The 27,913-nt window shown below is 39.6% G+C and overlaps 1 protein-coding gene across 1 annotated transcript; it reads right to left on the bottom strand.

Moving 5' to 3' along the window:
- Positions 1-53: 53 nt before the first annotated feature.
- lrch2 (leucine-rich repeats and calponin homology (CH) domain containing 2) lies at positions 54-26,600 on the bottom strand. Its single transcript, XM_026329090.1, has 21 exons — positions 26,363-26,600; positions 17,397-17,541; positions 17,046-17,172; positions 16,844-16,949; positions 16,260-16,396; positions 15,882-16,012; positions 15,677-15,764; positions 14,879-14,975; positions 14,657-14,754; positions 14,379-14,446; positions 13,467-13,571; positions 12,984-13,052; positions 12,617-12,679; positions 11,450-11,498; positions 11,218-11,358; positions 10,455-10,505; positions 10,281-10,344; positions 8,365-8,477; positions 6,094-6,231; positions 5,576-5,653; positions 54-5,007 (listed from the first exon to the last, which is right to left on the bottom strand). The coding sequence occupies exons 1-21, from the start codon at positions 26,598-26,600 to the stop codon at positions 4,888-4,890; spliced, it is 2,226 nt and encodes a 741-aa protein (XP_026184875.1). The 3' UTR covers positions 54-4,887.
- Positions 26,601-27,913: the final 1,313 nt, after the last annotated feature.

The raw sequence follows: 27,913 nt of genomic DNA, 5'->3' as shown, positions 1-27,913 counted from the left end.
ACAGCTTTAAGCTGCAAAGAATTCGTCTTTATTGTATTTTGACCACATTTGTTTTGTTTTTTTTTGTTTGTTTTTTTTAAAAAAAACGCTGGAATTTATACAGACGATATGTACAGAAGTTCAGCTTTGTCTATCAGTCTTCTTGCATGCATTTGTTTTAAAATACAAAAAGCTTATATACATGGGATTGAATTTTCCCGGCAGTGTAGTATTAAGACATGACTCACCGTATCACTGTTTTCTTTGGATGAGATGGAAGTTGTTAAACCATAACAAACAAAGTCCTGACAGTTGTTACGGCCTGTGAACCAGTAATGGATAATGTAACAATGAATGTATCAGCACTTGTAGCTGTCAGCTATCGGGATGTAACTCTGTACTACTTTGACATTACATTACTCATTACTCTTCCTCAGAAAAAAAAAACAAAAAAAAGCTTTCCCCCCTAGGCCTCATAAAAAACCTTCCATGAAGCCTATGTATTAGTTGGATCTGTACAGTAGAACAACCAAATTATAAAGAAGTAGATTGTTTTTAAGGTAAAATAACATGTTCACAGGTATGCTATTGTTTAAAAAACCAAGCACATCTGTTATAGGATAGGGTCATATATTTTTATAAGTCTGCCTTAAGACAGTTCTCACATGCACATCCAATCCACACTTGCCCTGACAAAATCCCTTTGTGATATGTCTCCACTGTAAGTAATGAGGAAAGAAATCCGTAGCCCCTCTGAGCCAAAATACCTATGAAAGCTTCACCAAAGCTAATGAGTTCATTCTACAGTCCTTCATATTAAATTCCTTTGTTGTGCTACTATACCTCCGCCACAGCTCAGCAAGGAAACACTGTACATGGAACCACAATGAGTTCATTTGATAGTGAGGCATCTGCACATTTAGAAGACACCCAGCTGATTTGTCTGACTTAAACCGCTGAAATTTGGCATCAGTTTACACCATGTTTACACAAACCATCTGAATACCCGTGATACAGTCGAGTGTGTTTGTTTGATTTGCTATTCAGGCTTGATGCCATAAAACCATTAACAGACGGCAGTCTACACGTGTTAATAACTTCCACAGTAATTGATGATCGAGCAGTAAAGACTGTGATGAAAGGATACCATCATGATATGGCACTTGACTGAATTCAAATATTAACAATATGATAATGTGATATACATTAGCGTCTGAAACAGGTGAAACAAGAATAAGGCATCAGTCCCGTAACATGTGATGAGGCAGTGCATGCAGTTTTTCAGCTCTTTTGTAATTAACAGATAAAAGTCATCCAACTAAATAAGAAAGGACTGAAGGACTGGTAAACTGCTGGCTCAGCAATTTACCCTGTCATGGCGCTATATGCAAGTGTGAACAACTTAAATTAAATTACAGATTGATTTGAGTTTTAAACACTTGACTGGCTCTCACGTGCATGTTCCAGCAGGACATAAATGCTAAAGGCAATTACAAAGAAACTGATAACAAACAAAATAATTCTGTATGGCTGCAAAAAATTCAGTTGAATAACAGTTTTAGGGAATATAACATGCCTGGGCATATAGTGCGTGTGACCATGCAGAACTCACACAGTGGGTGAGTCTGTATGGCACCTCCACCAGTGTCCTGCAGTGGTACAATAAAAGCTTTCAGATATCATCATGGCATGACGAGCTGTCAGGGCGTGTGATGGTTTGAATGAAAGTGATACCACACCCTGTGCAGGATGTATTATGTGAAACAACTGTATTTTTTGCATTGCTATTATGCTGTTCACAGGACTTTAACAGATGGCATGCCATGATGTATGTTTCAATTTCTCTATGATTCCCATATGATTGATAATCACCTTTAATCCCAAAGTCATAACCACAGATGATGATTGAGCTAAAGACCATTCTCTTTAGAGTACGACTTCTTTCTCTTTTTGTGCCTTAACCTATTAATTCCCAAAGCTTTTTTTTTTTTTTTACTTTCCACTCACTTGAATTCCTACAATGAGTCATTGGCAAAACTTAGTACAATATATGCAGTGATGTATAAAAAAGCAGGCCAGATGTTGTAAGCTAAAGCCTTTATACACCATTTTTAGGTATTTGGTACCATCTTTAACATCTAAACCCTAATATCTGTCACAGCAAACCCGACATAGGTTACACCTCATTGTGAATGTGGTGAATATGCATGATGTCTGTGATGCAGATCACTGTTGTGCACGATAGACACACTTTATAGTATTATTTTGCTATGGATGTTTATCTAAATATGTGTCTTCTTTTAAAAAGCTGTGTGTTTCATAAATAGCCCACAGTATATGGTAGCCAGGAGCATAAAAGTCAACCTGTCGGACGGGTGGGGATTTTTCCAGAGGTTTGTCAGTGATACTGGCCCAAAAATAGAGCAGGAGGCAGCACTTGGTAAGCACAGTGCACTGTTGTCATACATAAAAATCCACAGGGATTTCCCGTGTAAGAAAATGTGTAAGATGCGATTCTGTGATGATCTGTGCATATTTTACACTCAGTGCCTGATATACTGGAAGCCCTGTGGCATCCATTCTTTGGAACATGATAGCACATTATTGATCAGCCCATTTAAAGGAAGGCAGGCAGAGTATTTTCTCAGGAACAGTATTTGCATGTAGAGTTGTGACCACATGAACAACAGGTGATAGTGGTACCATGACGTGCAAATGACGACAGAGCTTATACATGCTAGCCAAAACTCAGTGACAGTGGAGACACTTGTAGGTGTAAAAACTGGTACAAGGGAGTGAAGTGACTCAGTAAAACTATAATTGATGGAGCAAAACAATTAAAAGGGAGTTTTATAAAAGTTTTAGATAATTATACAAGACTGCAGAAAAAAGCAGACACCCTTCCTTTAAGGCACAATATGTTGTATTTTAGATGTTGCAATGCTGTTTAACATGATGACACTTGTGGACTGAAAATGTTTTAAAGTTGCATTAAGTACCTTTCTGAGATGTTTCAGCTACTGAACCTACAAAGCCTAAAAAGGTTCTTACCTGTAATTACCTCATAGTCAAAGCTGAAGTTCCTATTTTTATAATGAACCCACAATTAACTTTGTTTGTACCTACCGCTATATGTTTTTGTTTTTGTCACATCTGAAAATAAATTGAGGCACTGCAGCTGCCTGAGGAAATTCTATTCTAGCCCAAAATGCCAAGACATGCCAACCTTCTGCTGAAAATATGGAGAAATAATAACTTATAAATATGAGTGTTGCTATAAGAGTGTACAACATAATGAGGGGCTGACAGTTATGTTATGCTGTCACATAGCTTTCCATAATTTCAAAATTTGGACTTGGCGAAAATAAACATATATCAACATGATCCACTCTTGCATGTTTGCCACTGAAGTAACTGGATGCTATCCAGTTAAATATGATCACTGTTGGCAGCTCTATTGAAAAACATTTGTTGTGATTTACATGTTGAACTGAGGTCAGTCAATTTTAAAAACTAGTTAGCTGCTCATTTTTAACTTCAGACTTTAGAAAGTACGTACCACACCTGATTGAGCAAAGTAAAAGTTATGATGCACATAGCAACAATATAAATATAAAAGAAAAGAATAAATACAGTAAATAATTTCATTTCCCTGAAAAAATGAATTGTATTGGAAAACACACAGTGCAGGGTGGCCTGGTAATAAGATAAGGCCATGCTACTGTACAATAAAAAGATTTGCAGGAGTGATTTCCCCTAAGCAGCACCGTGACCACAGACAGTATAAACATGGTTCATTTGAGGTTCTGCAAAGCAATACATTTCTAACTCTGCTGAGTCTAACCCACAGACCTTTGTGTCTGGGAAGAAAGCATAAAATCTTTCAAAAACAGAAACCTTGCATGTACGCTGAAAAAAATGCTACAAAACTGAACCACCATGTTTTCGGCCACAGCCAAGCACACGTTCTCACAGTGGTTGTTGTCATTTCCCCTGGAGCATGCAGGTTTGTATTGAGAAAGAATTTCAGCAGGTAGTTGTGCATGAGTTGGTATAAGACTTTACAGATGTGAAAAGCAGACCAGAGTTTGTGGGAAAACGGGTAGAATGTCTACAGCAGCGTGACTTCTCTCAGTGCATCAAATCCAAATTCCAGTTTCTTTTCAGAGACGAGCCCCTGCACTGTGACTCAATAACGCAGGGGTGTGATTGCAATACTTTACCAATAAATCACAACTACTTGTGAATCAGGCTTGGTTGATGAAAAATATACAGTAAGGATCTGATGCAAAACGTGTAAAAAAAAAAAACAGAACACTAATAAATTCAAAAATGAATTCTCATGGGGAATAAAAAAAAAAAATCACAAAAAAGAAGAGAAACTCAAAGAGTGTAAGGACCCCTTGAGGTCAGTCAGTGGTTTGTGGTTATGAGGCCAACATGTGGCTTAGGTCTCTTTAATGAAAGCGTGAGTTTCATGTCTGTTACGACCTCACTGCCAATGCGTCCGGTGCCAGCATCAAAAAGTGGTCAGTAGGCCTACTGGCACTTGCAGGCTCAATGATCACTGAGCGTGCTGTGAGGGATACACACAGGTCTTTGTCTAGACCCACTGTCTTGTCTGTCTCTCCTCTGCACGTCCAAACTATACAGCTCAGGAAACACACAGTCACATGTCCACACACGTACACAGGATGACTAGGAACAGGATACAAGTGAAAATGTGATGGACGGGAAGTGGGCAGCAGCCGACATCATATTAGGAGACTGAGGTAGTTCACCTTCTTGTCTCCTGTTTCAGTCAGGCAGAAGATGTCTCCCAAAGACCCACCGTCCTCTGGGCCCTCACCCCGTGGGGCTCTCCGGTCCCTGGCATCAAGGTGTTGGACACAAACCTTCAGGCTTATGTCAAACAGCTGACAGTTGTGTAGGCTTAGACGGAGGAAGATCCAGCAAAGCCTGAACAGTCACACCCACCTTCACCAGACCACGCTCCTCCAGGATGTGATGGGGCAAACAAAGCTTGTCCTGAATTAGCACATACATCTTTCATCAGCCACAGCAAAGGAAAAAAAAAAAGAGAACAAAACCCACAGATGTGGTTTGCACAACGTTTGCACATTCACTCAAATAAAGGAGAACATATGTCCTCGCATACCTCCAAAGGATATAGTGTAACCTATGCAGATTCTTTTAAATGGATTTGCAGTGGTTTTGATATTGAGATATTAACCGTTGCTATGTTGTTCTGGTTGTCATGTTTATTTAAACATTTTTACAGTGTTTGACAAGGTTTGTGGTTGACAAGTCAGAAATCTCATTGAAAGCTGTCTCAATAGCTGGATCAACTCATCAAAACTAATTGTGTGAGCTAATACCTCTGGAATTAAGTAAGAAAATATGTGTGTTGTGTGTTTTAAATAGACATTCACTGTAGGTAGACAGGAAATTTCGTTCCATTTGGGCGTGGGCTATTAATAGTGCATCATCTGCTGAGACCTTTCTGCTTTCACTTTAAGTATTTGGAAGATTTCTACTAGGGATGCTGTTTTATGTTTCAGACATGCAAACAACAATCATAAAAGAAATTCATTACCTGTGGGACACCCAGCTTCTTACAAGCATCCAAGAAGTTTTCCACATTCCTACGGCATTTAGCCATGCTTAGCTTTGGCTGGAAGACAGAATATTAGTCATGGTCACAATAACAAATAGAACAAATATCATGCATATCATAAGCCTGCAAATTAGGCAAATTATATGTAATTGCAATTTGCTACATGGAGTTTAAAAATTATAATTTTTATCATAATATTTATTAATATATATAATTATTAATATATAATTGTTATAGATATAACAATATATATATAGAGAGAGATATATAGATAGATATAATATAATTATTATATTATTTATTCATATTTATTATTATATAATATTTATTTGTATTTTATTATAATATTTTTAATCATAATAATATTTATTATTTTATTATTATATTTTATTTATTATAATTTACTATTACAAAATTGTGTTTTTCAAGAATCTATAGCTTTAGGGCAGTTGTGATTTCACATAAAAAGCCCATTTTTGAAGATTTTATCTCCTTACCACTGCAGGCGAGGGGACATGGATGCTGGCGACAGACCGAGGACAAATGTGATTGGCTAAATGACAAAGGACAACGCCGTCCATTAAAGCAGCTCCAACATCATCTGGGAGCAGAACCTTTAGCCTGGACTCAATGTTCTGCAAACACATTAGAAATGAGCAATGACTGACTGACAAAACAAAACAAAAAAATAATTTTGTGGTTCAAAAAAATGCTTGACATTCATTTTTTTGCTGCATGAGTCAGTCATGTTTGGTAATATTTACCAAGTAATGTCACTACTGTAAATGCTATTTGTGTGATCATATCAACAGGAAATACTATTTAGATTTTGCATATCTGGACAAATCTGCTGCTAAAAGTGAAATATTAGCTGAGACGAAGACACTTATAGAAATGCAATCAGGCACAGGTGTTTTGCTGTCAGTATAAAAACAATCATCAATATAGCGAAGTCATGGAAATGTAGTGCTGAACAAAGTCACAGTCCACTTACTGTTTTTTTCTAGATATTTAAGCAACAATTCATGGTGTTCCTCACCAGCTGGATTGCACTGGATTTACTGCAGTACAGTTTTCATTACCTGACTCGACAGTTGTTGGTTGTAAGGTACATGGGGGGAGGGTGTAATCTCCTTGTCTATTCAAATATGTGGTCTGCGATCCATCTCTGGCCATCCACTGACTCCCGGTCAGTGATGTAAATGCAACCACTTGTTTTTGTCAAGGTTGCACTTTTTTAACTATGAATACAATCTATACCTAAGATCAAGCCTGTTGGTGTTGTAATGTGTGGGTGAGTGGGTGGGTTAGAACTGTCGCTGCGGTTAATTTGGAAAAGTCCAGTGATTCCATCTTGGTTTATCTGACAGCGTTTATCATGATCCAGGCAACAAAGCAGAGAAACAACATGAGATACGCTGCTGAGTTTCATAGTCGTAATACATCTTAGGATTGATACTGATCACTTTTTTATTTCCGATGACGTTCTTTCTGTTCTGTGTACACTTATGATGAACAGGATGTTATTCTTCTCTCTATATTCCTTGATTGTTTTCTGTAAATATGAAAATCTGGTCCATGCACTCTGTTCCTTTGTTATAAACCTGCCTGGTTCTTTTGGGATTCTCCTGCAGTTTCCATCCACAACATTTTCCATGGACTTAAAAGTTGTGTAATAATTGGCAATGATGGTGATGATTTTATTGAGTCTCAAAGTTCATTCTCAACCTTGAAAACCTTGGACATAGTAGTTGACGTTTTCCAATCTAAACTTCTAAGACAATGGACGAGTAGACATTGAAATGTTCAGAGGTAACTAGTCCTCAAAGCTCTGAAGGGAATATCTGTTATCTGCTTCTCAGCGTGGAAAGCATTGTCAGCACACGCCTTTTTTTCATTTTAGTGTTAAGTGTTGTTGCATCTTGATATTGCAACAATTTCCCACGTCTGTATATGTCTGTGAACACTTCTTTATGTGGGTCCAGTATCCCCTCATCTGTTTCTACCTTCTATAAAACACTTTGCAATTACTGTTTTGGAAAATACCAGGAACCTGTAAATAATGTACCTTTGAAGTAGCACAAAGTACAGTGCAGAACAACTGTCCCTGGTTCAATGATGTCATGGTTGTTCTGAACTGGCACACCTTTCTTTGACTTCACTCATCTGTAAGCTTTTCACGAAGCTACCATTTCTACAACAAGTGTTGACAGGTTATAGTTGCTGCAATTTCCTTTGATCTCATACATAACAGCAGCTTTTTCTGCCAGATGAATAACATGGCAGAACGCATTCACTGGGCCCACATGTATCTTGTCTTATCCACATGATTTTCCTCCATCAGTCTTCCTTGTTTTCTGGGTTGGTATTTTAAAACCAGGAATACAAAGCACATTTTCCTAAGTTTAGGGTGTGTCTGACTGTCTGTAACATGATGTTGGTAATTTAATCCTTCTGTGATTCAACGGAGATTGATTGTAAACCAATACATAACTTACATAAAACAACCCTTTGTTTTTGTCCAGGAACTGGCAAAGGACATTTCACCTCATGAACATAGTGTTTTCATTGTAGATAATGGTGGATTCAATGACAGGTGATTACTCATTTCAGATCCATTCCACTAAATGGAAACACTTTATAAGGAAACATGCCCTCCTCATCTAGATGTTACTTAGAGATAGAAACACTGCAGCTTTGTTGGCTCAACAATGACCCGTTGCTTTGTGCCAAATGTGAAGGCATAAACAAGATGTGAGGCTTCTGACCTGCCGTAGAAGTCCAATCTGCTCCATTTCCTCTCTCAAGTGCTCCATCTTCCTTCTCATGGTGAAACTGGGGTCTGTCGAGCTGTACTCCTGACGGCTTCCTCTGGTGAAGGCTGAAATAATAAATAAAGTGCACTGTTCTAAATTTGAGATAGTGTACAGGAAAAACAAAAATCTTCCCTGTTATCAGGAAAAAATATGGTGTTATTGGTAACACTATTTCATATGAGCGTGACTGACTGCGATAAATTACACTGTGTAAAAAAACAAATATCATTGTTGATTTATGCTTTCCACTTCTTTTAATAAAGGATTTGCTAGAATTGTAGGCGCCTTTATGTCTGGAAACATAACGTCTAACAATTCCAAGAAAAATATGTATTTAGAAACATAGGCTCAATTCAAAGAGGGTAATATGCTTTCAGCTCTTATGTTGAAAATTATTGACTTTTTCACTCCTATGTTAATCAGATTGTTGTATCTTCTCCATCTTCCCAAACATTACAAGCAGAGGTCAATTTTCAGTCAGATCACTTATGCAACTCTAACCCAGCTCATACACAAGCTAACTCTATGTGCTTTACATCATTTAACAGTACAACGTTGACCTGAATCAGCAGATTTCAGAGCCCTACTGAGTTTATATTCTATTACCATTTCACTTATGTATTCTGGACCTAACCCATTCAGTGATTTATAGACCAGGAACAGAACTTTAAAGTATTTTTCATAGAGGACTGGGAGCTAGTGTAGACTTTAGACTTCAGTGAAGACTTGAGCACTGGAGTAGTGTGCTCTGATCTCTGATGTCTTGGTTCTGATCAAAACCCAAGCTGCAGCGTTCTGCAGACTTAAAGAAAAGCAAAGGAGGAGATGTTTCTCACCAGGCTGCAGGTCAGTGATCAAACACAGAGAAGAACTATTCAGACTTCTCAAATCCACATCTAAAAGAATTGGAGGGTTTTGAGAGGCTCTTATCATTTGGGTACATTTCATAATTTCATATAAATCCCTGGAAATGAATGAGGAGTGAGATTTGACTATTGTTCAGACATAATGAGTGGATTAATTGAGAACATAATGAGAATGAAAGTTGTGGTGCCCAAAGATTATGATGATATAAAAAAGTCATGCACCTCAAACAGGAACAAATGTAAAATGCTAATTACCTGCTGAACTGTATAGCTATAAATATAAGGACAAGTATAGCTATAAATATGGGATGATAAAAATATATTTGTATGATTTCTTAATGTACCCAAATAAAGCTTGATGGGAATCGTCGTTCCTGTTGCACTTTGTCCTTACATACATAACACAATGCTCTAAAGTAATTCCTGTGAATCCTTTCCCCACTTCCAGAGAAAGCCAACTGAGACTCCACCTAAAATTCTATCCTGGCTTCTTGTGAAGAGGAAACTGTTCACATCAACAACAGATATGAGTCTTAGGTTACAAAAAAACACTGCCCTAGTGTTTATCCTAGCTTCATTCTATTATTCTATCATATTATTAGTGCCAGCTACCTGTACTAAGGGACTGTTGTCCATTCACTAAAACAGCAAATCCATGAGAAAGAAAAAAATTATTTATTTTAATTCAACTTTCAAATATGTTGATATTTAACTTGTTTCCATTTCTACTTAAGCTTCTGGTGATACTAAGTCTTAGGAATACATTGCATCCAGAAAGATGCAATGAAAAGAAAGAGAAAAAAAGAGGAGAGCATGCAATTAGGCATGCACTGCTGTCACACTTCACATGACTTTCACCACGTACAGATATAGTTGATACTCATTTGCATATAATTGAAAGATAATAACCCTGTGGTCCGATGTTTATTACCCTGTAATAAAAAGTTAAAACAGTGGGCCAAAAACTTAACACAATAGAAGTCAAAGCCATTTCCGTGTTACCTGATCTTGGCTTTAGACCAAACACAGTCAGAGTGGTGGTGAAGTCAGTGTTGCGTAAACCCTCCTAAGAGACAAAATAATAATTTACATAGAGAAGGAACATTGTGACAGCACTGTGACAAGTTCTGAGATGATAATAACATTTTGTTAAAACTTGATGACAGTTGCACGCACCTCGGAGTCGTCATGCCCGCTGGAGTTTTTCCGAGCACTCTGGCATTTGTACTGTCAGAAAAGAAAAATTTATGATTCGTAACTGCTTGTTTGGCTTGAATGGACAGAAACATTCAAGTGGTTGGTTGTTGATTATGTTGCCGATATCATACTGATGTACTTTCTCAATGCTGGTAACGGCATCAAGGAATGCGGGTGTTGTTGGGAAAGGCTCAGAGATATCTGACCTAGAACTTTACTGTGACCCAAATACAAGAAATGAGAAGGAAACTTCTGGTGCTCAAAGAATTAAAAAGAAAAACTATTCAACAGCAGTTTACATCTCCATAGACCACATCCTGGCTACTTTGGAAAATCCACAAACCTCAGGGTGACATATTTTTAAATAACAAACACGTATGTACTTGCTGTAGATGTATGTATTTAGATCCTATGAGAACAGTGCCCACTGTGAAGTCTGTGGATATTCCAGATTCACTAGGGTGTTATTTTTGCACAGGCACATTTCTGATTTGTTCTTCAAATGTAATATTTCTGTTCTGTGAGTGCCACAAAGAAAAATCAATTCATTCCAATAAACTAGGGGAACAACTAGAATTTAGAGAGAGTCTAAAACTGGTTTGATACTGACGCTAATACAAAATGTATCATCCGAGGGGGAGAATTTATCCTCAGTCAACAAATAAAGTTCTTCTTTAGAAAATCTATTTATCAACTACAGACTAGACTGTTAAGGTTTCAGGGACTTGTGTGCACTCTTCACCTTTAGATAGTCTTTTCTCAGGTACTTGTTCCTTCTGCGATCTTCATTCTGATTGAGGACGGGTGGGACTTCAGGCCACCTTGGCTCTGAATCTGACTGATCTGTCTTCAGGGTGCCATCAAAGGAACAGGAAGAAGAAGGCTGTAAAGGCAGACGTTGGAAAATAAAATTATTCTCTGTGTTCAAGAAAAACAGCATCACATGAGGAATGGGAGACACAAAGAGTTTGTACCTGTCCACTAAGCACTGATGCTCCACTACTTCCTTCATCCAGAGAAGCACTGGAATAAAGAGACAACAGCCTTTATTTTTCTGACTCTGCAAAGGATATACAGTAGAGTATACACTGCCTATGTTTTGGGCACTTGTAAAAAAATGCCTGTTATCATACAAAGTGCAGGAAACAGAAAAATCACCATAAATCAGATCAGTATATTTGGTTTGACCATCCTTTGCATTTAGAATTGCACCAGTTTTTCAAGGTAGTCAGTCAGTAGGAGAACTCGCCACAGTCCTCTGGATTTACGATTTATCTGTCTCTTAATGTAATCCCAGACTGACTGCCTCACTGTGGGGGCCATACCATCTGTTGCTGGACTCCCTGGCTGTATGTTTGGGCTTGTTGTCATGCTACAGAAGGAATTTGGGACTGATCAGATGCCTCCCTGGAGGATCAGAAACTGTCTGTATGTCCCACCATTGAGGAAACCACTAATTCTGGTCAAATGCAGCCCCAAGCTGCCACCAAGCTTCCCTGTTGCCTGCGGATTGTCATTGTCTTGTAGCTCTCTCCAGCCATTGGCAGACAAAGAGCCATCTGTTTCAGAGTTTCTGCTCCCCGGCTCTTGTGTTTTCATGCACTGTTTGTCCCACATGCCTGTTTCTTTGTGCTTCTGCAGAAGAGCTTGGGTGAGCACATCTGGAAACACCTGTCACCTAGAAAACTTGCTGAGAGTCCTTGCTGATGCAGTATGACCATCATGTGTCTTGTTGCTACATAGCACTTTTGTAGATGAAACTGTAACTTCTTCAAAAACCTGCATTTTTAGCCCAGCTCTCTTTCGCCCAGCGTTTCCCTTTTCAGTTTATGGTTTTGGTTAAACGAACATTATGTCATTACCAGTCTGCTATAACTGTTTATCTGCCACTAGGCTATACAGTATACCTACAGATCCCTAACGTTCCTGACCTGAAACATTTACCTTGTTGCTTTATTTAACATGTTACAAATATCCATCCCATTAGGATCAGATGTTGTCATTATATCATAATGAAAATGAAATATTTGCCTCTGGAGATTTTTATGGATGTTTTTTTAGGCACCTTTATATGGCTTCAACTTTAAACACTTCTGTTTGATAGGGCTGGACATGTGCTGGTACAGTGGTATAGTACGTACCTACGGGCGGTCTGAGGCGGGGGCTTAGGTTTGCTGCTGGAGCTTCCAGAGTGACTTAGGAATCTGCAGACAGAAAGAAAACCTCTTTATGCTCTAGGCGACTCTTCATTTTAACAACAGCGCTTTTTCAAACACCAGCTAACAGGAAAAGTGAGCTATTTTTAATTATAAGATGGAATCATTTTCGTGACCTCTCAGATTAGCTCATGCTGAGTCACATAGGAATGAATGTTTTAAATAGGAACAATTATATAATGTCCTTGCTGAGAACAACTGTGTCGGTTTGTTTGACATGACCAGTGGTGTTCTACCCAGCGTGACATAAAAACTGTCTCTAAATGATGATAAAGAAAATCTCTCGTACTACCTGTGCGCCCGGCCAGTCACTCTCCGTCGGTGAATTAGACTCTCTGCTCTGCAAATTAAGGATCGCCGTCTACAAGCCACATATCAAGTGTGCAGCAGCCGAGCCAAGGGACAAAGCAGGGTACAAGAGATGATCAGGGGCAGACAGAGAGAACATAAAGTAAAGCTAATAAAGAATTTGATTTGCAGTGGTGAAAGCAGTAGCTTTTTGATGACATTGCAATATTCAGGGACATAAGGAAAAACCTTTGTCTGGAAATTGAGAAACAGGACAATGAATCCACAAACACAAGGGTGGTGAGAGGAATTTTTCACATCGTGTACTGTTCAAATACTGAGGAAAAACAAAACCAAATAAAAGCTAATAAGATATGATATGATATGATAAGGAGTAAAGCAAACACAGCAAAAGAGAGAGATAGACTCAAGATTTGGTGAGATGTCTTTCTTTTACTTTGCTAGAGGAGAAGTAAGAACCACACACCTATTTTGCTGCTCCTGTTGCAAAAGCTGAACAGCAATCTTCCTCAGATCCATGACTTCTTTCAGTTCATCATCCTCTTCCTCAACTAGCTGCTCCTTATCAGACCTAAACAAGTTCAGGATGAAAGTTATTGTCATCCAAAATGGCAGACAAGACAATTTTCAATTCATGAGTTTATACACTACAATTTTGACAGGAATATAGTTGTACACATAGAAATATGCAATTTTGAAAAATGTAAACTCTTTTTGACCGCATGACAGTAAATCAATGCAGCACATGATTTTCTGAGACTTCGTAGTACACCGTCCTGTTCAGAATAGCTGCTTTCATCGTGCAACTGGTATTTAGGTGCTCACATACATTGGCCAGACCAGCTGGTGAAGTGGTTAGCAGTGTTGGTACACAGCAAAAAAAAGTTCTGGGTTTGAGTCCTGCTCGATGCTAGGGTCTTCCTGTGCTGAGTTTGCATCTTTTCCTTGGCTGCTTGGGCTTCCTTCTACAGTCCAAAGACCTCTCTGTGATTAGAATCTGTGTGACTGTGCAAATCTCTGTGACTGGCAATCTGTGTATTGTGCAGTGTACACCCTGCCTCTCGCCCAGTGGCAGTCGACATTGGCTAGACGCTATCTGCTTACACAAGGTTAAGTGTGATACATCAGTATCTCTGTACATGTGTTTTTTATATAGATTGTAAATTCATTCGATTTCTTAACAATAGGTTGATTCATCCGTTTTGCAACCCTGGTGACCCATTAAAATCTGTGATAAGTAAATTCCCTACTGTTCTTGCACGCCTATGAACTTTGATTTGAATACATTTTGTAACAAATTATTTATTTTAACATTATCACTTAACACATAACTCAAACATGTTGTTTGTCTAACTGTGGTAGTGAATAATAAACTCACCCTGACTCCTCTTTCCAACTGTCTTTATCTTTACTTTGGTGAGACATGTTAAGAACTTTCTCCAGTTCCTAAAACACACACACAAACAAAGAGACACACAAAACATGCCAATAAATACAAATGAATTTGATCTTCCAGACACCTCCCACAGATTTCCCATATTTTTATTATTATGTCATTGTTTTCCCCAAATGACAGCTAAATGTGTCATGAGTAAATGCGTCTAGGCGTGAGCGTGTATATTGACACATCATAGATTATAGACAGACAATTCATACCTTTATACAAGACACATGACTGATCTGCTGTCCATCACACTCTGACAGAGCAGGATCCTCATCGGGGTTGGGCTCTATAAAGTCATAGAGATCCTGATCTGATAGAGGGAGGAAGCATCCGCGTTGATCACATAAACTGTCATATTCAAGGCACTTCATTCAACAACCCCGTGTCTCTCTTATTGCTTTCAAAGGGAATATTTGATACTTATTTTCGGTAACCTTTGCAAGAGTCCATTTTGGAGAGAAGCGAGAGGGCATCAGCACGGGCTGTCTCTGAAACTTGAGAGTGCAAGCTGACAGTGTCATCATCAGAAGGCTGCAGAAAAAGAAAAGCATGAGAACAAGACGTGAATTCTAGGTCTGATTGGCTGATTAGTGTATGCAGAGTGAATGATTGTGCAGCAGTTGATCACTCTATGTCAGTGATTTCATTTTTAGCAGTCAGTTGAAGTCTGACAGTCGAAGCCTGCTCTAGAAGTCGAGCCATAACTTGACTTTCTACATCTTAGGCTAGACTTAATCCGTGGTCAGGACAATATTTTTATAAGTCTGCTTCACATACAATACTTTGGCTCAGCAGCAACAGGGAGGATCCTTGTGTCCAGGATAAACATGGACTCCCACACATACATTGTTCAAAGTTCTTGTTATTTTAGCCATTGTTCCCAACCTGTCCCCCAGTTAACCTCAGAGAGCTTCCTTCTTGCCAAATTCTTCTCTGCCTAGTTGCCATTCCTGTTTAGTTACTGTTTTGTGTAGTTTTTGTTTATGACCCTCTAACATTTTTTGCCATCTCTGTTGCTTAATGCAAATTCTGACCTAATACCAACGGCAAGTTTCACTTTGTGGCTGACTAACAGCATCAATAGACCACTCCTTAACATATCAGAAGCAAAATTACACAAGGTGTACTTTTACAGGTAAGTACATCAAGATTTTTCATAATGGTACAGTAAAACAAACAATACACTCATTGTGGATTAGTAATTACATTAGTTAATGTGTCTGTATGCTGACCTCTGTCGTAGACAGCCTCTTGTCGCCATTGTCACTACCAATTCCAGAGTCAGGTCCATGGTTCTTACTGGGATAAAAATCTTCCATGCTGGAAATGTATAAACCAAATAGTTCATGAGGGTATGTTTGGAGAATTATACTTTAGAATTCATTTATTAATATTATTAATGTATATATTATAAATTATACTTGGCAAAATCAGTACCTATCTGTAAGTGGTTGTGGAAGGCAACGTTTGCCCAGGGAGGGGAGGTCCAGAGTGTCTGGTTTCTTGTCCATCCTACATGCCTGGATGTTCAGATACTTGAATATGTGCACTTTTCCCTTGAGACATATCTGAAATATACAAATGTACACTAGGTGTCTCTCGAGTGTAAGCTGTTGTAACCAATACAGAGGGAAGTACATTCATTCATCCACTAGATGGTGTAACTGTACCAAGTTCATTAGACTGTGAATGAAATTACAACCTTTCAACTTAACACTTATAGGAAATCTAGGAGAACCACCTGTGTTACCACCACATATATACTTCACATCCACATATTATGCACAAATACAATCATGAAATAAATGCATATACCTGGGCGGGTGGAGACTGCATAGGATTGTTGTCTAGGATGATGTGCTGCAGCTGCCTGAGTTTCCTGTAGCCTGGAGGAATTTCTGTGATCTTATTGCACGAGAAGTCAAGACGGATAAGAGGCAGATCAGCCAACTCTGCAAGTACAGGTATGAGAGGAATTTTCAGGCTTTTGTTAAATGTAAAGGATTGCTTTCAATGTGCAATGGAGAACAGGATGCTTTGTCACAAAGGCACCTTAGAAACTTAGCCAAGTCTATATGTGTCTTATTTCTGGACTGATCTACTGATTAAGGTGACATGACATCTTAAAGATTTTGAGGTCTAGTGGTTTAGTGGTGCACTTCTATAAAGCTGGGGGATCAAAATTGACACAGCAGAGTTATCACAACATCAAGGTGATTTTGGCTGCATCAACAGTAGCATGACAGCTAACACAAAACAAACACTGGAAATGTAATTCTTGGCTGTGAGAGGAATGGTGTGTCTGCCAAAACTACTGTATCTAAGAAAATAATGTGGGGGCATCTTTAAAGAACACAGTGAGTAATAAAACAAAACAGCATCAGGAATGATGGACTGACCCTCAGGCAGCATGTGAAGACAATTCTTCCTGATGTTGAGTTCTCGTAAGGCTTGAAGCCTCCCCACCTGAGCTGGCAGCACCTGGATCTCATTACAGCTTACGTCCTGCAAGGGGAAACGTAGTGTAGGAAATTAGATTAGCCCGGCTGTGCAGTGTACAGCTTATAAATTCATATGCATCAGTGCGTGCACGCTGCTCACCAGTTCCATTAACTCTTTGGCCTTGCCAACTTCTTCAGGGATGGACATGAGCTTGTTGTTGCTCACCAGCAGAACTTTGAGGGGGAGGTTGAACAGGTATTTTGGCAAAACTGACAGGAGATTTCGACTGTAGAGAGATAAAACATTGACCTACTTTTAAAAGAGCATACAGAAGCATGTAGTGGTGAGTATCTGGTGACTGGGAATTGAGTTTCAGCAAAAGAGGAAATGCCTCTCTTTCATGTAAGCATTTTTGCCATGTTGGAGTAGGAAAGGGGAACAAGAACCTCTTGAGAGATACAACAAACACATCCACTCCAAACCAAAAGTATAGTGTAAGGAATGACCCACCTGATGTCAAGATAAGTCAGCATCTGCAGATTGATGATGGCTTCTGGGATGCATTTGATGCAGTTGTGGTACAGGTTGAGTGACTCGAGGGGGGCAAACAGACACACTTCTGGAGGGATTTCTGTGAGGCGATTCTTGGACAGATCTGCAAGGGAGAAAAATGAAAGCTAATCAGACATGTACACTTTGAACACTCAGCGGACATTCACTGAATCTTTCCAAAATCTGGGCATCGTTCATCATTTACTCTAGACATGAGAGAACGTAGATCAATAGCAGCAGCAGTGGGTAGCACGCCTTTTCATGAAACACTCTGGCCTAAGATTATACCAGAGTCATGGACCTTGAAGGACTGAGTGCTACTGGCAGTGTAATATCTCAGCATTTCAAATATTGATCTCATCGAGTGCCTTTAGATTTGGATGAATGGATGGAAAGTGTTAGAACTCACATCACCTCCTTTGTTTTTGAATGATGATTTGCAAGCAGCAGAAGATAATGGCCAAATGGTAATTAAAAAAGCTTGATTTGTTCTTGTGGAAGGTCATTGCCAATGGATATATAAGATCCTGTGGGACTTCCAGATACAGACTGACAAACTGGTAATGGCTAACAGACTGGACATAGTAGTGGAGAACAAGGATGTAGTGATAGATGCAGCAATCCCAAGAGATAGCAACATCAGAGAGCAGGAACATGAGAAGCTCGAGAAAGGTCAAGGGCTGAAAGAGCTAGAAAAGATGTGGAAGCTGAAGGCAACAATAGTCTGTGGTGATCTAAACACTTGGGGCTGTGACCCCATAACTTGGAGAGTGGCTCCATCATATCCCAGGAACAACATCTGAGATCTCTGTCCAGAAAAGCGCAGTGCTAGAAACAGCTAAGATACTGCACAGGACCCTCAAGCTGCCAGACCTCTGCTGTTATTGTCAAAACGTTGTTATGACATTTCACTTAAAACCATAAATGTCATGGAGGAGATAGAGGAGACATCAAAGAATCACTCTGAATTGAACTGAACTGAAATATGTTATGCAGACATTTGTGTATTCAAAGACATTATCCATGTATCACATCATATTTTTCCATGGGTCAATCATGTTAGTTCCATGACAGAGGCAAAACCTCTTTATGTTGATGCTGACAAAAAAGCACAAACTTTAATTACAAGCGTGTGACACAGTGCAGACCTGGCTATACAGTAACTGAAGCCAATTTGCTCCAAAATCACAGCTCCATAGTCTAAGAGTGTGAATTTCTATTCTGTAATCCCTCTCCTAGTCAGAGCCTCGCCTTAAGGATCTTTAAAGCTGGGCTTTCATTATCTCCAACAATAAGAAAGTGATTGACTGAGACAGAAAAAAATATATACTCCAATGATTTTGCTATTCTTATGACTAAATTAGTGGTGGGGCTACAAATGCAATGCAGGTCAGTCAAATCAAACATCTGCACATTTTACAAGACAAGCTCAGTATGTGTTAAAAATAGGTCTCATGCTCTGCAGCATGAATGAATGTGCCATAATTATTTCAATGCAATGCTTTGTGTAGAAGTGTAAACATAGAAGTGTTTCGCCTCATGACTGATAAATATCTGTATTTTCCAAATCATTATGTGTATAGCACTCATGAAGCTTATACTCACATGAAGGTGAACATTTTCTACAAGTCTTTTGACCACATGCAAAGCCTTTGTCAAGGCACATTATCCCTCAGTGATGCTAAATTACTCACACAGCTCAAGATATTCTTATACAAACACATGTGCAAATTAATACAAATTAATACTATCCCTCTGTCTCTCTGTGGTCTATTAAATACACCCAAAAATGAGGATACACCGGCCCCATAGGAACAGCCTATAGTGACTACCTTACATCATACAGAATTCACTTTCAAACACATATTGATTCAGAAGCTACTTGTTTGTCTGTGTGTGTGTTTGTATAGTCAAAGACATGAGGACTGGGTTGCGTATTTACCATGGGATTGAGGAGATATTGGCTGGTCCACACCTTTTGAGGTAACGTTTAGCTTGAGGGCTGAGGTTAAGCATTTAGTTGTGATAGTTTAGGTTAGGGTAAGTGGCTAAGGTCAATAGGTTTCCCTCATGCTGTGGGGACATTAATCTTTTGCAGAGTCACATTATAGGGACTCCATTTCCTTTTGTCAAGTCAATTCAAGTCAAGTAGTCAAGTCAGCAACTTTTATTTTCGGTTTGAACATGTAAAGTGAATGCAGCGCATACTAGAACCACGGCTCCACACAAGAAATACGCAAAACTACACATATTATACAATACAATTATACACTACAGGGTTGTAGAGAGTTATGGTGCAAAGCATGGTGGTGCAATATATTTATAATAAATGTGAGGACAAAAGATTAGGGTTAAGATTAGAGTCAGGGTTAGGGTTAGGCAAGTAGAAATTATGGTTGAAGATAGGGTACATTTCCAGGAAATTAATGTAAGTCAGTGTAATGTCCTCTGAAGTGATGGAAAAAAACTGCATGTGCATGAGCCATAACCTATAGTGGGAACCAGTAATCACTGACTAAGAAACCTTAGTCTGCTGTTTCCTGGAAACAAACAGAAAATCATTGGACATTTTCATTGGACATGATTAAATCCTCTTGTTACACAGGAACTCAACCAATAAATTGTTTTTGGTTGAGACAAGACCAACTATAAAATATGTGTTTATATATGCCTTTCTGTGGTTGTGTGGACAAACTGTCATAGAATACCATTGTTGTGAGGATATTTTGACTGGTTCTCACAACGTCAAAAGGCTGGTGGATGGTTAAGATGGTGTTAGGGTTAGATTCAGGGTAAAGGTAACAGACATTTAGCTGCGATGGCTCAGGTTGAGGGTAAGGGGTTAAAGAATGCATTATATCAGTGAGTGTCCTCACAGCTATAGAAAAAGTGTCTGTGTGTGTCTGTGTGTGTGTGTGTGTGTGTGTGTGTGTGTGCATGTGACTGATCTTGTCTTCTCAATTACCTCTGGGTGACACAATGTATGTGAAGTGCTGCACAGCCACAGATAAATGCAGAGAGATTTCAGCTCTTCTGTTCTACCTACAGTAAATGCTGTACTACATAGATGCTGCTGGAAAATCAAACACTAGTGCAACTCCATTTCCTTAATGCATGCAATTACACATAGCTATCACCCTTTACTAAACAAGATACTATATATCGGCTTTACAGAAAGCACTCACTGACCTACTGTTAAGTGGTTTTCTGTTCACTGTGGGTGGATTAGCTGCATTAAGAATGTAAAAAATGTCATATCAGTAGCTTTTTTCAAATGTTAACATGTTTTTGCAAATATCAGAACGTTTGATCCTTGTCATGTTAGGTTACAAGATGCCATGAGGCGTGCAAAACTGTGGTGTGTGAGTTGTCTTTGTGTGTTTCAATGGAGGCTCATTTCTGACAAGCCACAAACGGCCAACAATAGACCTGACAGACCTCACTCTGTGAACAGTGGTCTGAGCTCTGACAGCAACACATAAGCAGAAGTGAGAAGCAGACCATGAGACAGTCAGCAGCACAGAGAGGAAAGAAGTCGAGAGGTTAAGGGAAATTACCACAAGGGGAAAGACCAAAGCTGAGGTCAGAGGGTATACTCATTTTCCATTAAGAGTCAATTCAGCCTCTTCCTTAGGCTTGGACCTCGATGCTGTAACCCAGGTGGGCAAAGACAACTCCCCTGGAATAATGGGTCAGTGGGAGATGGGGGTGGTTGGGGGCAGTCTTTGTGAGCCTGTCTATCTCCATTGCTTTCTCCCTCCTCCAGACTGGGTCATGCACCATCTGTGGCCCATAGTGAGGTTTTTATCCACCTGCAAGTCTCCAAGAGCTCCCATAGGACAGGGCCCACCAGGCAGCTGAGTCCATCAACTAGGCTCCACTGTGCTGCACTGTACACTCACGCCAAATCAGCAATCTATTCATTCATGTTAGTACTGCAGCTGATGTCTGGCTGTGTCTTTGCATGACACAGCAAACTCAGTAATAACAGATATCCTGCTGAATGCTGGAAAACTAGTACAAAAATAATACAGTCTGTCTTAGATGTGGAAGCTTGGCTCAGAATTTATTTCTATTTAGGACTACTATTAAAAATGTAACCTGTTATCTTCATACAAAATGACAAAAGCATCATTGTTTACGAGTCCTCCCGGTATCAAGTGCACAAACAGATATGAAAATACTGAAGTCCAAAGGCTGTTTACTGTAGCAGTATTAAAGCATTGTTACAAGGTTTGATTTAATGAAAACAAACACAACAGGGGTTAATTAACCGTGCCCTGCAGCAGATGAGGCAACACTTTCTGGACGGCAGGTTTTGGCTGTGTTCTGGAGCTGTGCAGGGACTTTTTATGGATTTTAAAGTGTCTGATGGTCAGTCAGCAAGGTTCTCAGCTGAGGGTGGTGTCCAGGGTGGCTCAGGTTCACAGGTTTTCTGTCACATAGACCCGCTGACAATGTTTGGAAAAGAGTTAGTCCCAGGGTCTGAGACCTGTGGGTGTGCCAGGCAGACTGTTCTGTTTGAGCTTTGGTCTCAGGGATACTGTATTTTCTCAGCTACATTTTGAGGGGTTATCTTTTCACTCTTGTAATCACATTTAGGTCAGTCTAGTCAATGCCTTTAAGTCACACACAATGTACCCTAAACACAGACAAAAATAATGCTTGATAGATTTATAAAGTAGTTGAATGATAGGTAAATCTTTCATGAAAACATATAACATAAAATCAACAAATTGTAGTTGTACTTGTTTTTTAACATGATAAACATTTACTTATTTACCCTGGTTCTTTCTATTCTAGGGCTAGTGAGGAACAGGTCACATCTTGTTTTTCCACCCAGATCTTAAAATAGCCAACCAAAAAATCTCTTCTTGATTTCTTAAAAACAAACTAAAGTTGTGTGTGAGGAAAAGTGGGCTTACTGAATTTCCTAAAAAGGGATCAGTATCATATTAACAAACAGGTTGAGGTAGGGTATGATTTCCAGTAAGTATTTACTGAGAAACCTTCCTCAAGTGTTTCGTGGTTAATAGCCAATCACAGAGCAACCAATGTAAAAAAAAATCCCTCTTTTCAATTCAAATATCCACAGTAATTTTTCAGTCTTTAGGAGCAGTGTTAGTAATGTGATAAGACATTGTGTTCTTTCTGACAGGTGTGTATATGTCTTATCTAGACATGTAGAGGCACATCTAGAATCAGCCCGGAGGGAAGAAACCCCAGTCCAGGAATGTGGATTTTTTTCAGCCTCCATTGATATTGCTATGATAAAAACTAGTTGGAAATAAAGAAAACCATCCATTTTCCCAGAGGACACATTCTATATGTTCCATATCATGTAAAAATCGTTTTTTTGCAACTGTTCTTTTGAGCAGCTACTGCTGTTCTGCACAGAGCAGACATTACAGAAGCAAAATGCAGGAGTGGACCAGGAATATTGGATTTGATTTTAAGTAAGATGGAGCACCAAGTGTGAGTAGCTCAATGCAGCGCTCTGCTCTGTTGGGTTTTTTTTAACTGCCAAGCCTCTTGGAGCCTGCTGAATGAGTCAGTCTGCAATGTTCTTACATTTTACTGAGTGCTGACACTTTGAGTATTTACACTGGTTGATTATTAAATCCAAGAATGTTACCTTGGTACTTGTGTCCTTGTGGAGATTGTCCTTCACGAGCTGTTTTTAAGAACCAAACTTCTTAGAAATGTGAAAACGTGTGCTTTGAGTCATGCATAGTCAAATGTAATGGTGCATTCTGCAACCTGTTTTAACCTGCTCTGGACAGTTTGGACATGACATCCAACGAATTGTGCAGCTTTTGATAACTGAAGACACACACCCCCGGTTAACCACATAAATCACACTACTTAAATTTTCTTTTGACTTTATATTCTTCTTATTTGCAGCTGGATTTGGCTGTTAAATGATACACCAAGCTTTTCATTGAGGACACAAGAACTCACAATAAGGCAATAGCTTTGCTTTGTGATGGCAGGTTCTGTCATTGCAATACTCTTCTATTTTTCATTGTAAAAAAAAAAAACAATACTAGGCCAATTCCTTGTGCATGACCCATATTCTTAATGTAAATCATTCTTACATTAAGAGAATCAATCAACTATCTAAACACTGTTGTATGTCTGAGAATAATGCCCCCATAAAAACATGCTGCATGGTGCTGCAGCACATAACATTGTCTAAGGTGTGTTCATCCCCTGAAGGGTAGGGTAATTGCAGACAGTGGCATGCTGGGATATGAACCTGAACATCTGCACAGGTTGATGGACTGTACCCCTACCCCTCTCCAAGGTCAGATCAGTGGCTTGAAGCTCTCGCACTCTCCCATGGGAAAACAAACTGAGTGGAGACAAACTGCCAGTAGCACACTGCAAACAGACACCCATGTGTGAGCAGCCTTCTCTTTCTGTCTACACAGCCTTCTGCTCCTCATTAGTCAGATGGGGCCACTCAGTGAGACCCAACTCTGTATAAAAGCCCCAGTTCAGTTATAAAACCAACAATGGGGTGGACTGAAATTGAAAAGCTTTTTGTCGGTGTAACATCTTAATTGCCTAAATGTGGAGTCCTATTGTAAATACACCCCTACAGAATGCAAAATAAAGTGCAAAAACCTACTCTAGACAACAATCTTAGGGCAATCAGTCATTTCTCTTTTCAGTTATCTGGGGTTGTAAAAAGTTCGATTTCAAAAGACTGAATACTGTCTTGACTGCTACCAGAAACTATATAAATCAAGAGGTGTGTGTAGTGTTAATTAACTGCATCTTTGTGCACATAATGACTGCTGCTCTTCAGCAGCTATAGGATCAGTATTTATAGGTCAACGTAAAAACAAAGTTGCCCCACTGATTGATTTAAAAACCCTCAAATACCAAACAACTAAAGTTGTTCAGAGAGAGCAAAGAACTAGTTTTAATTTGTTCGATTCCAGGAGAAATTTCATTAGTAAAACTGAAGAAGCTGAATAAGCACAAGCTGTTTTCTTCTTTTCACAGCAGCAAACGTATTTGACGTAAGGAATGGCGCTGTAAGGTGTTGATCTGTCTTTGCACTTTTGAAAGTGAGACTCCTCTCTGGCACACCTTTCACTTGAGGCATTGAAATGAAGATGTGAAAAGAAAGTGAAAACACTGCAGCCTTCACAGTGACTGGATTACTCACAGCCGGAGTAAGTGATCAAAGGTGTGACAGAAATGTACGCTCTCGCCTCTCGTTTGATTACTATCAGTGTAATAACACATGCAATCATGATAACAGAAGTTATTTTAAAATCCTGTCTCTTCATTAATCTGGATAGTCTTCCTTTAGATGGAGACCGACCCTGATCATTATTACAGTACATAATAAGAAGTGTCAAGTCCAGCAGTCCAGAAATAATGCATACTAAACTCCTGCTGTGTCTATCACCCCCTAATGAAAGACAGCCTGTGCATAATATTTAGAGCTTCAGCTCTTCAATTGTATGGGTTTTTCAAATGCAATTATAATATACACCAGTTTATTGCACCAAATCACCATCCTAACTAAAGTAGTGCTTCATGTTTGGTTTTGGATCTATTGCAACCACTGAGGAGGTCAGTGTCTATACAGGTGAATCACTGACAATGTAGGGTAACAGTCAGTGCATTTATATCTACAGTGTCTGCTTGATGACAAAAAAAAAACCCTATCACTGACCTGCGATTAGTTTCCAGGGGCCGGAACTGTTAGTACTTATAATGTGTATATTATGAACTACTATGGATATTTTTACTATACTTTTTATTTCATTCATGTGTTTGTCTGTCAGCTTCCAAAATACTGGGATTTTCACTGCCTTAAAATAAACTGCCTTGAAATGAAGAAGGACCAAAATCTTCAATCCCTTGGGGTAGAGGCTCTCCAACAAACCAGCAGCTTGCCATGAGCTGCACATGATGGAGTAACACCATATGGTATGTGGAGTCCACAGTGGAGCAGAGTCTGTGTCTCAGATCCAGAATCTTCTAAATGTCCACAATAATGATTAATAATAATTCAATTTCACTATTGTTTTTACAATTTAGCTACAGTTAAAATGTGTATTGTTAACACTAGAACAACAAATATATAGTAAAGAAATATCCCTTCAGATGGGCTTTATTAGAACAAAATCCTATCAGCAGTATAGTGTTCTTTCTGGGTAAAAGTTGTATGGTCTGACCCTGATAACACAGACCTCAGAGAACTGACCTACTGACTGGCCAAAGAACAGAAAAATAGGTTTCAGCCTACACAGGAAACCAACACCAGACCAGCATCTTCCTCCTCTGTGACAGATTATAGGCTGTATGGGCATATGCACCCAGGAAGGCAGGGGCGTGAGGCTGCAAGTAGCCTGCATCTTTTGTCTGCTTGTGCCGAAAAAATGAAAATAAGGTTATGTAGGTGCTCATCACAAAAGATATTCAGTGAGCAGGGATTTACACCTGGCCCCTCGGTTCATTCATATTCTGCTCCCGCTGCCCGGTGCCAAAACAACTGCAGTTCGGTGTGCAAACCACTGCACAGCGCCTGACTTGGGTGCGCCTTCCGTCTCATTCATGTGTCTCTGGGGGGGTTTATTGAAAGCTATGCTGGCGTCGACCAAAACAACCACACAGCAGCGGCAGAGCTGTGCAGTAAACCGGTGTGATATATGAGCCCGTGTGGACAGTAATTACATCCTGGATGTATAGATGCATTTACAGAAGCCGGTTCAGTGGGTGGTATATCCCTTTAAACATCGTTACCTGCACGTTTATGCGCCTCTATCCAGAAAAAAATCTAACAAAAATCCATGCACAATGTGTGCGCGCTGCATTCACAGACGCATAAATCTATAGGCAGATTTTTATGGGATCGACTCCAATTGTTTCCTATGGTCCATGCATGTACTGCAACCCACCTGCTTGCGTTGTATCGGTCAGATCGTAGCTCATCCCCGGGTACTCTCTCAGTTTCCTACCGCTCAGGTTCAGTATCCCCGAGCACACGGCATCCTCCAGAGCCCGATCCAGACTGCGGGTCGTGTGGTGCTGCTGGTGCTGAAACTGGCTGATGCCCGGGCTCCAGTGAGGTCCGCTAGAGTAGTGATGGCTTTGTAGAGCCGTGACAGCTCCCACACCTCCCTGACTAGACGCCATTTTCGTAAAAAAGAAATTACTCTTACAATAATAACAGCGCACAGCGGCAGTTTCTCCGCCCATGCGCAAACAGGGCACATTCCCGGGACGGACGCTAGGGGATGGGCTTCAGAGGTGGTGCTGTAGCTGCTGGTGATGGTGATGGTGAGCAGCCTGTGGTGGCCATTTTAGGCTTTAACCCTCCCTCAACCTACTAATAACAAAATCCCAGCAGGGGCCCCAATGCAGCACATAGGAGGGAGGTAACCCCCCACCCCAATGCAATAAATAAATAAATGTAGCTGCCAGTGCATGGAGAACAGTGGAATCAATCATTATGATAAAACAGGATATTTAAACATGCTTGGGTGTAGTATCCTGCACATTTATAACATAATGCATCAGACAATCTATGTGATAAGGTAGTAAATGAAGCACAGCACCAATAGGGTCTTTACTGGACTATTGATGTTCGCTGGGTGTCAGTTATGGTTTTTCATCCACTGCTTACTGCTGCTACTGGCACACTGTAGATGGGAAGCTATATGAGCAAAGGGAATCATCCTTACATAGACCTCCACTGTCATAACGCCCACAGCAGCTTTTTCTTTAAGCAGCATATATCTGGGGCCCAATGGGGTATTTCATTTGGCCCCTGATGTCACACCAGAGGAGCTGTAATTCAAAGGCCCCACTGGTCAGTCCAAGCCCCCCCACCATGTTTATTCATGGTGGCCTGTTCTTGGTTCAAATACACAAAGTCAGCTAAAGTGCTGTTGACCCAAATGTTTCTTCTCCAGTTAACAAAAGTACAAGATGATCAGACCCAGGGTCAGGACACAGGTACCATAGGGGTCTGTGTCCTGACCCAAATGCCCCCTGTGTTCATCCCTGTAATACCCAAAACATGTCTATCAACTATACCAATATATATTTTATTCTAGCATTACACACTCAATTTGATCTGAACTGCTGATTTGTCATAAAACCTTTAATCTGATTGAGTGAAACCAAACAGAATAAATATAGTTCCCCTTTTTAATTTACTGGCTCAGCGTATTTCACCCTGCAAAACTCCTGTTTAAGATATTTTTATGCATCAAAGTGTTAATATTATAATTTGACAACAGCCACAATATCATTTATTAAATGCAGCCCACTTCATGAGGAAAACATACTGTCATCGACACTATTTTCCCATATAAAATAAGATATATGGCCTATAATACTTGGGTCATCATGGGTTGACTGGGGAACAAAGCATCATTTAAGTGTTTTCCTTTGTTTACTTAAGTTCACAACCTGAAATCCCACCACGTATTTAACTTTAATTG

This window comes from Mastacembelus armatus, chromosome 14 (genome assembly GCF_900324485.2).
Source record: "Mastacembelus armatus chromosome 14, fMasArm1.2, whole genome shotgun sequence".
Classification (NCBI taxonomy): Eukaryota; Metazoa; Chordata; class Actinopteri; order Synbranchiformes; family Mastacembelidae; genus Mastacembelus; species Mastacembelus armatus.
Note: the sequence above shows the minus strand (reverse complement) of the source record. Positions and strands in the feature narration are given on the sequence as shown.

Coding starts and splice junctions, on each gene's coding strand:
- lrch2 (XM_026329090.1), bottom strand. CDS start 26,600: ATGGCGTCTAGTCAGGGAGGTGTGGGAGCTGTCACGGCTCTACAAAGC. Junction 6,232..8,364: donor AGATTGGACTTCTACGGCAG/GTCAGAAGCCTC, acceptor ATGTGTTTGCAG/AACATTGAGTCCAGGCTAAA. Junction 5,008..5,575: donor AGAAGCTGGGTGTCCCACAG/GTAATGAATTTC, acceptor GTGCTAATTCAG/GACAAGCTTTGTTTGCCCCA.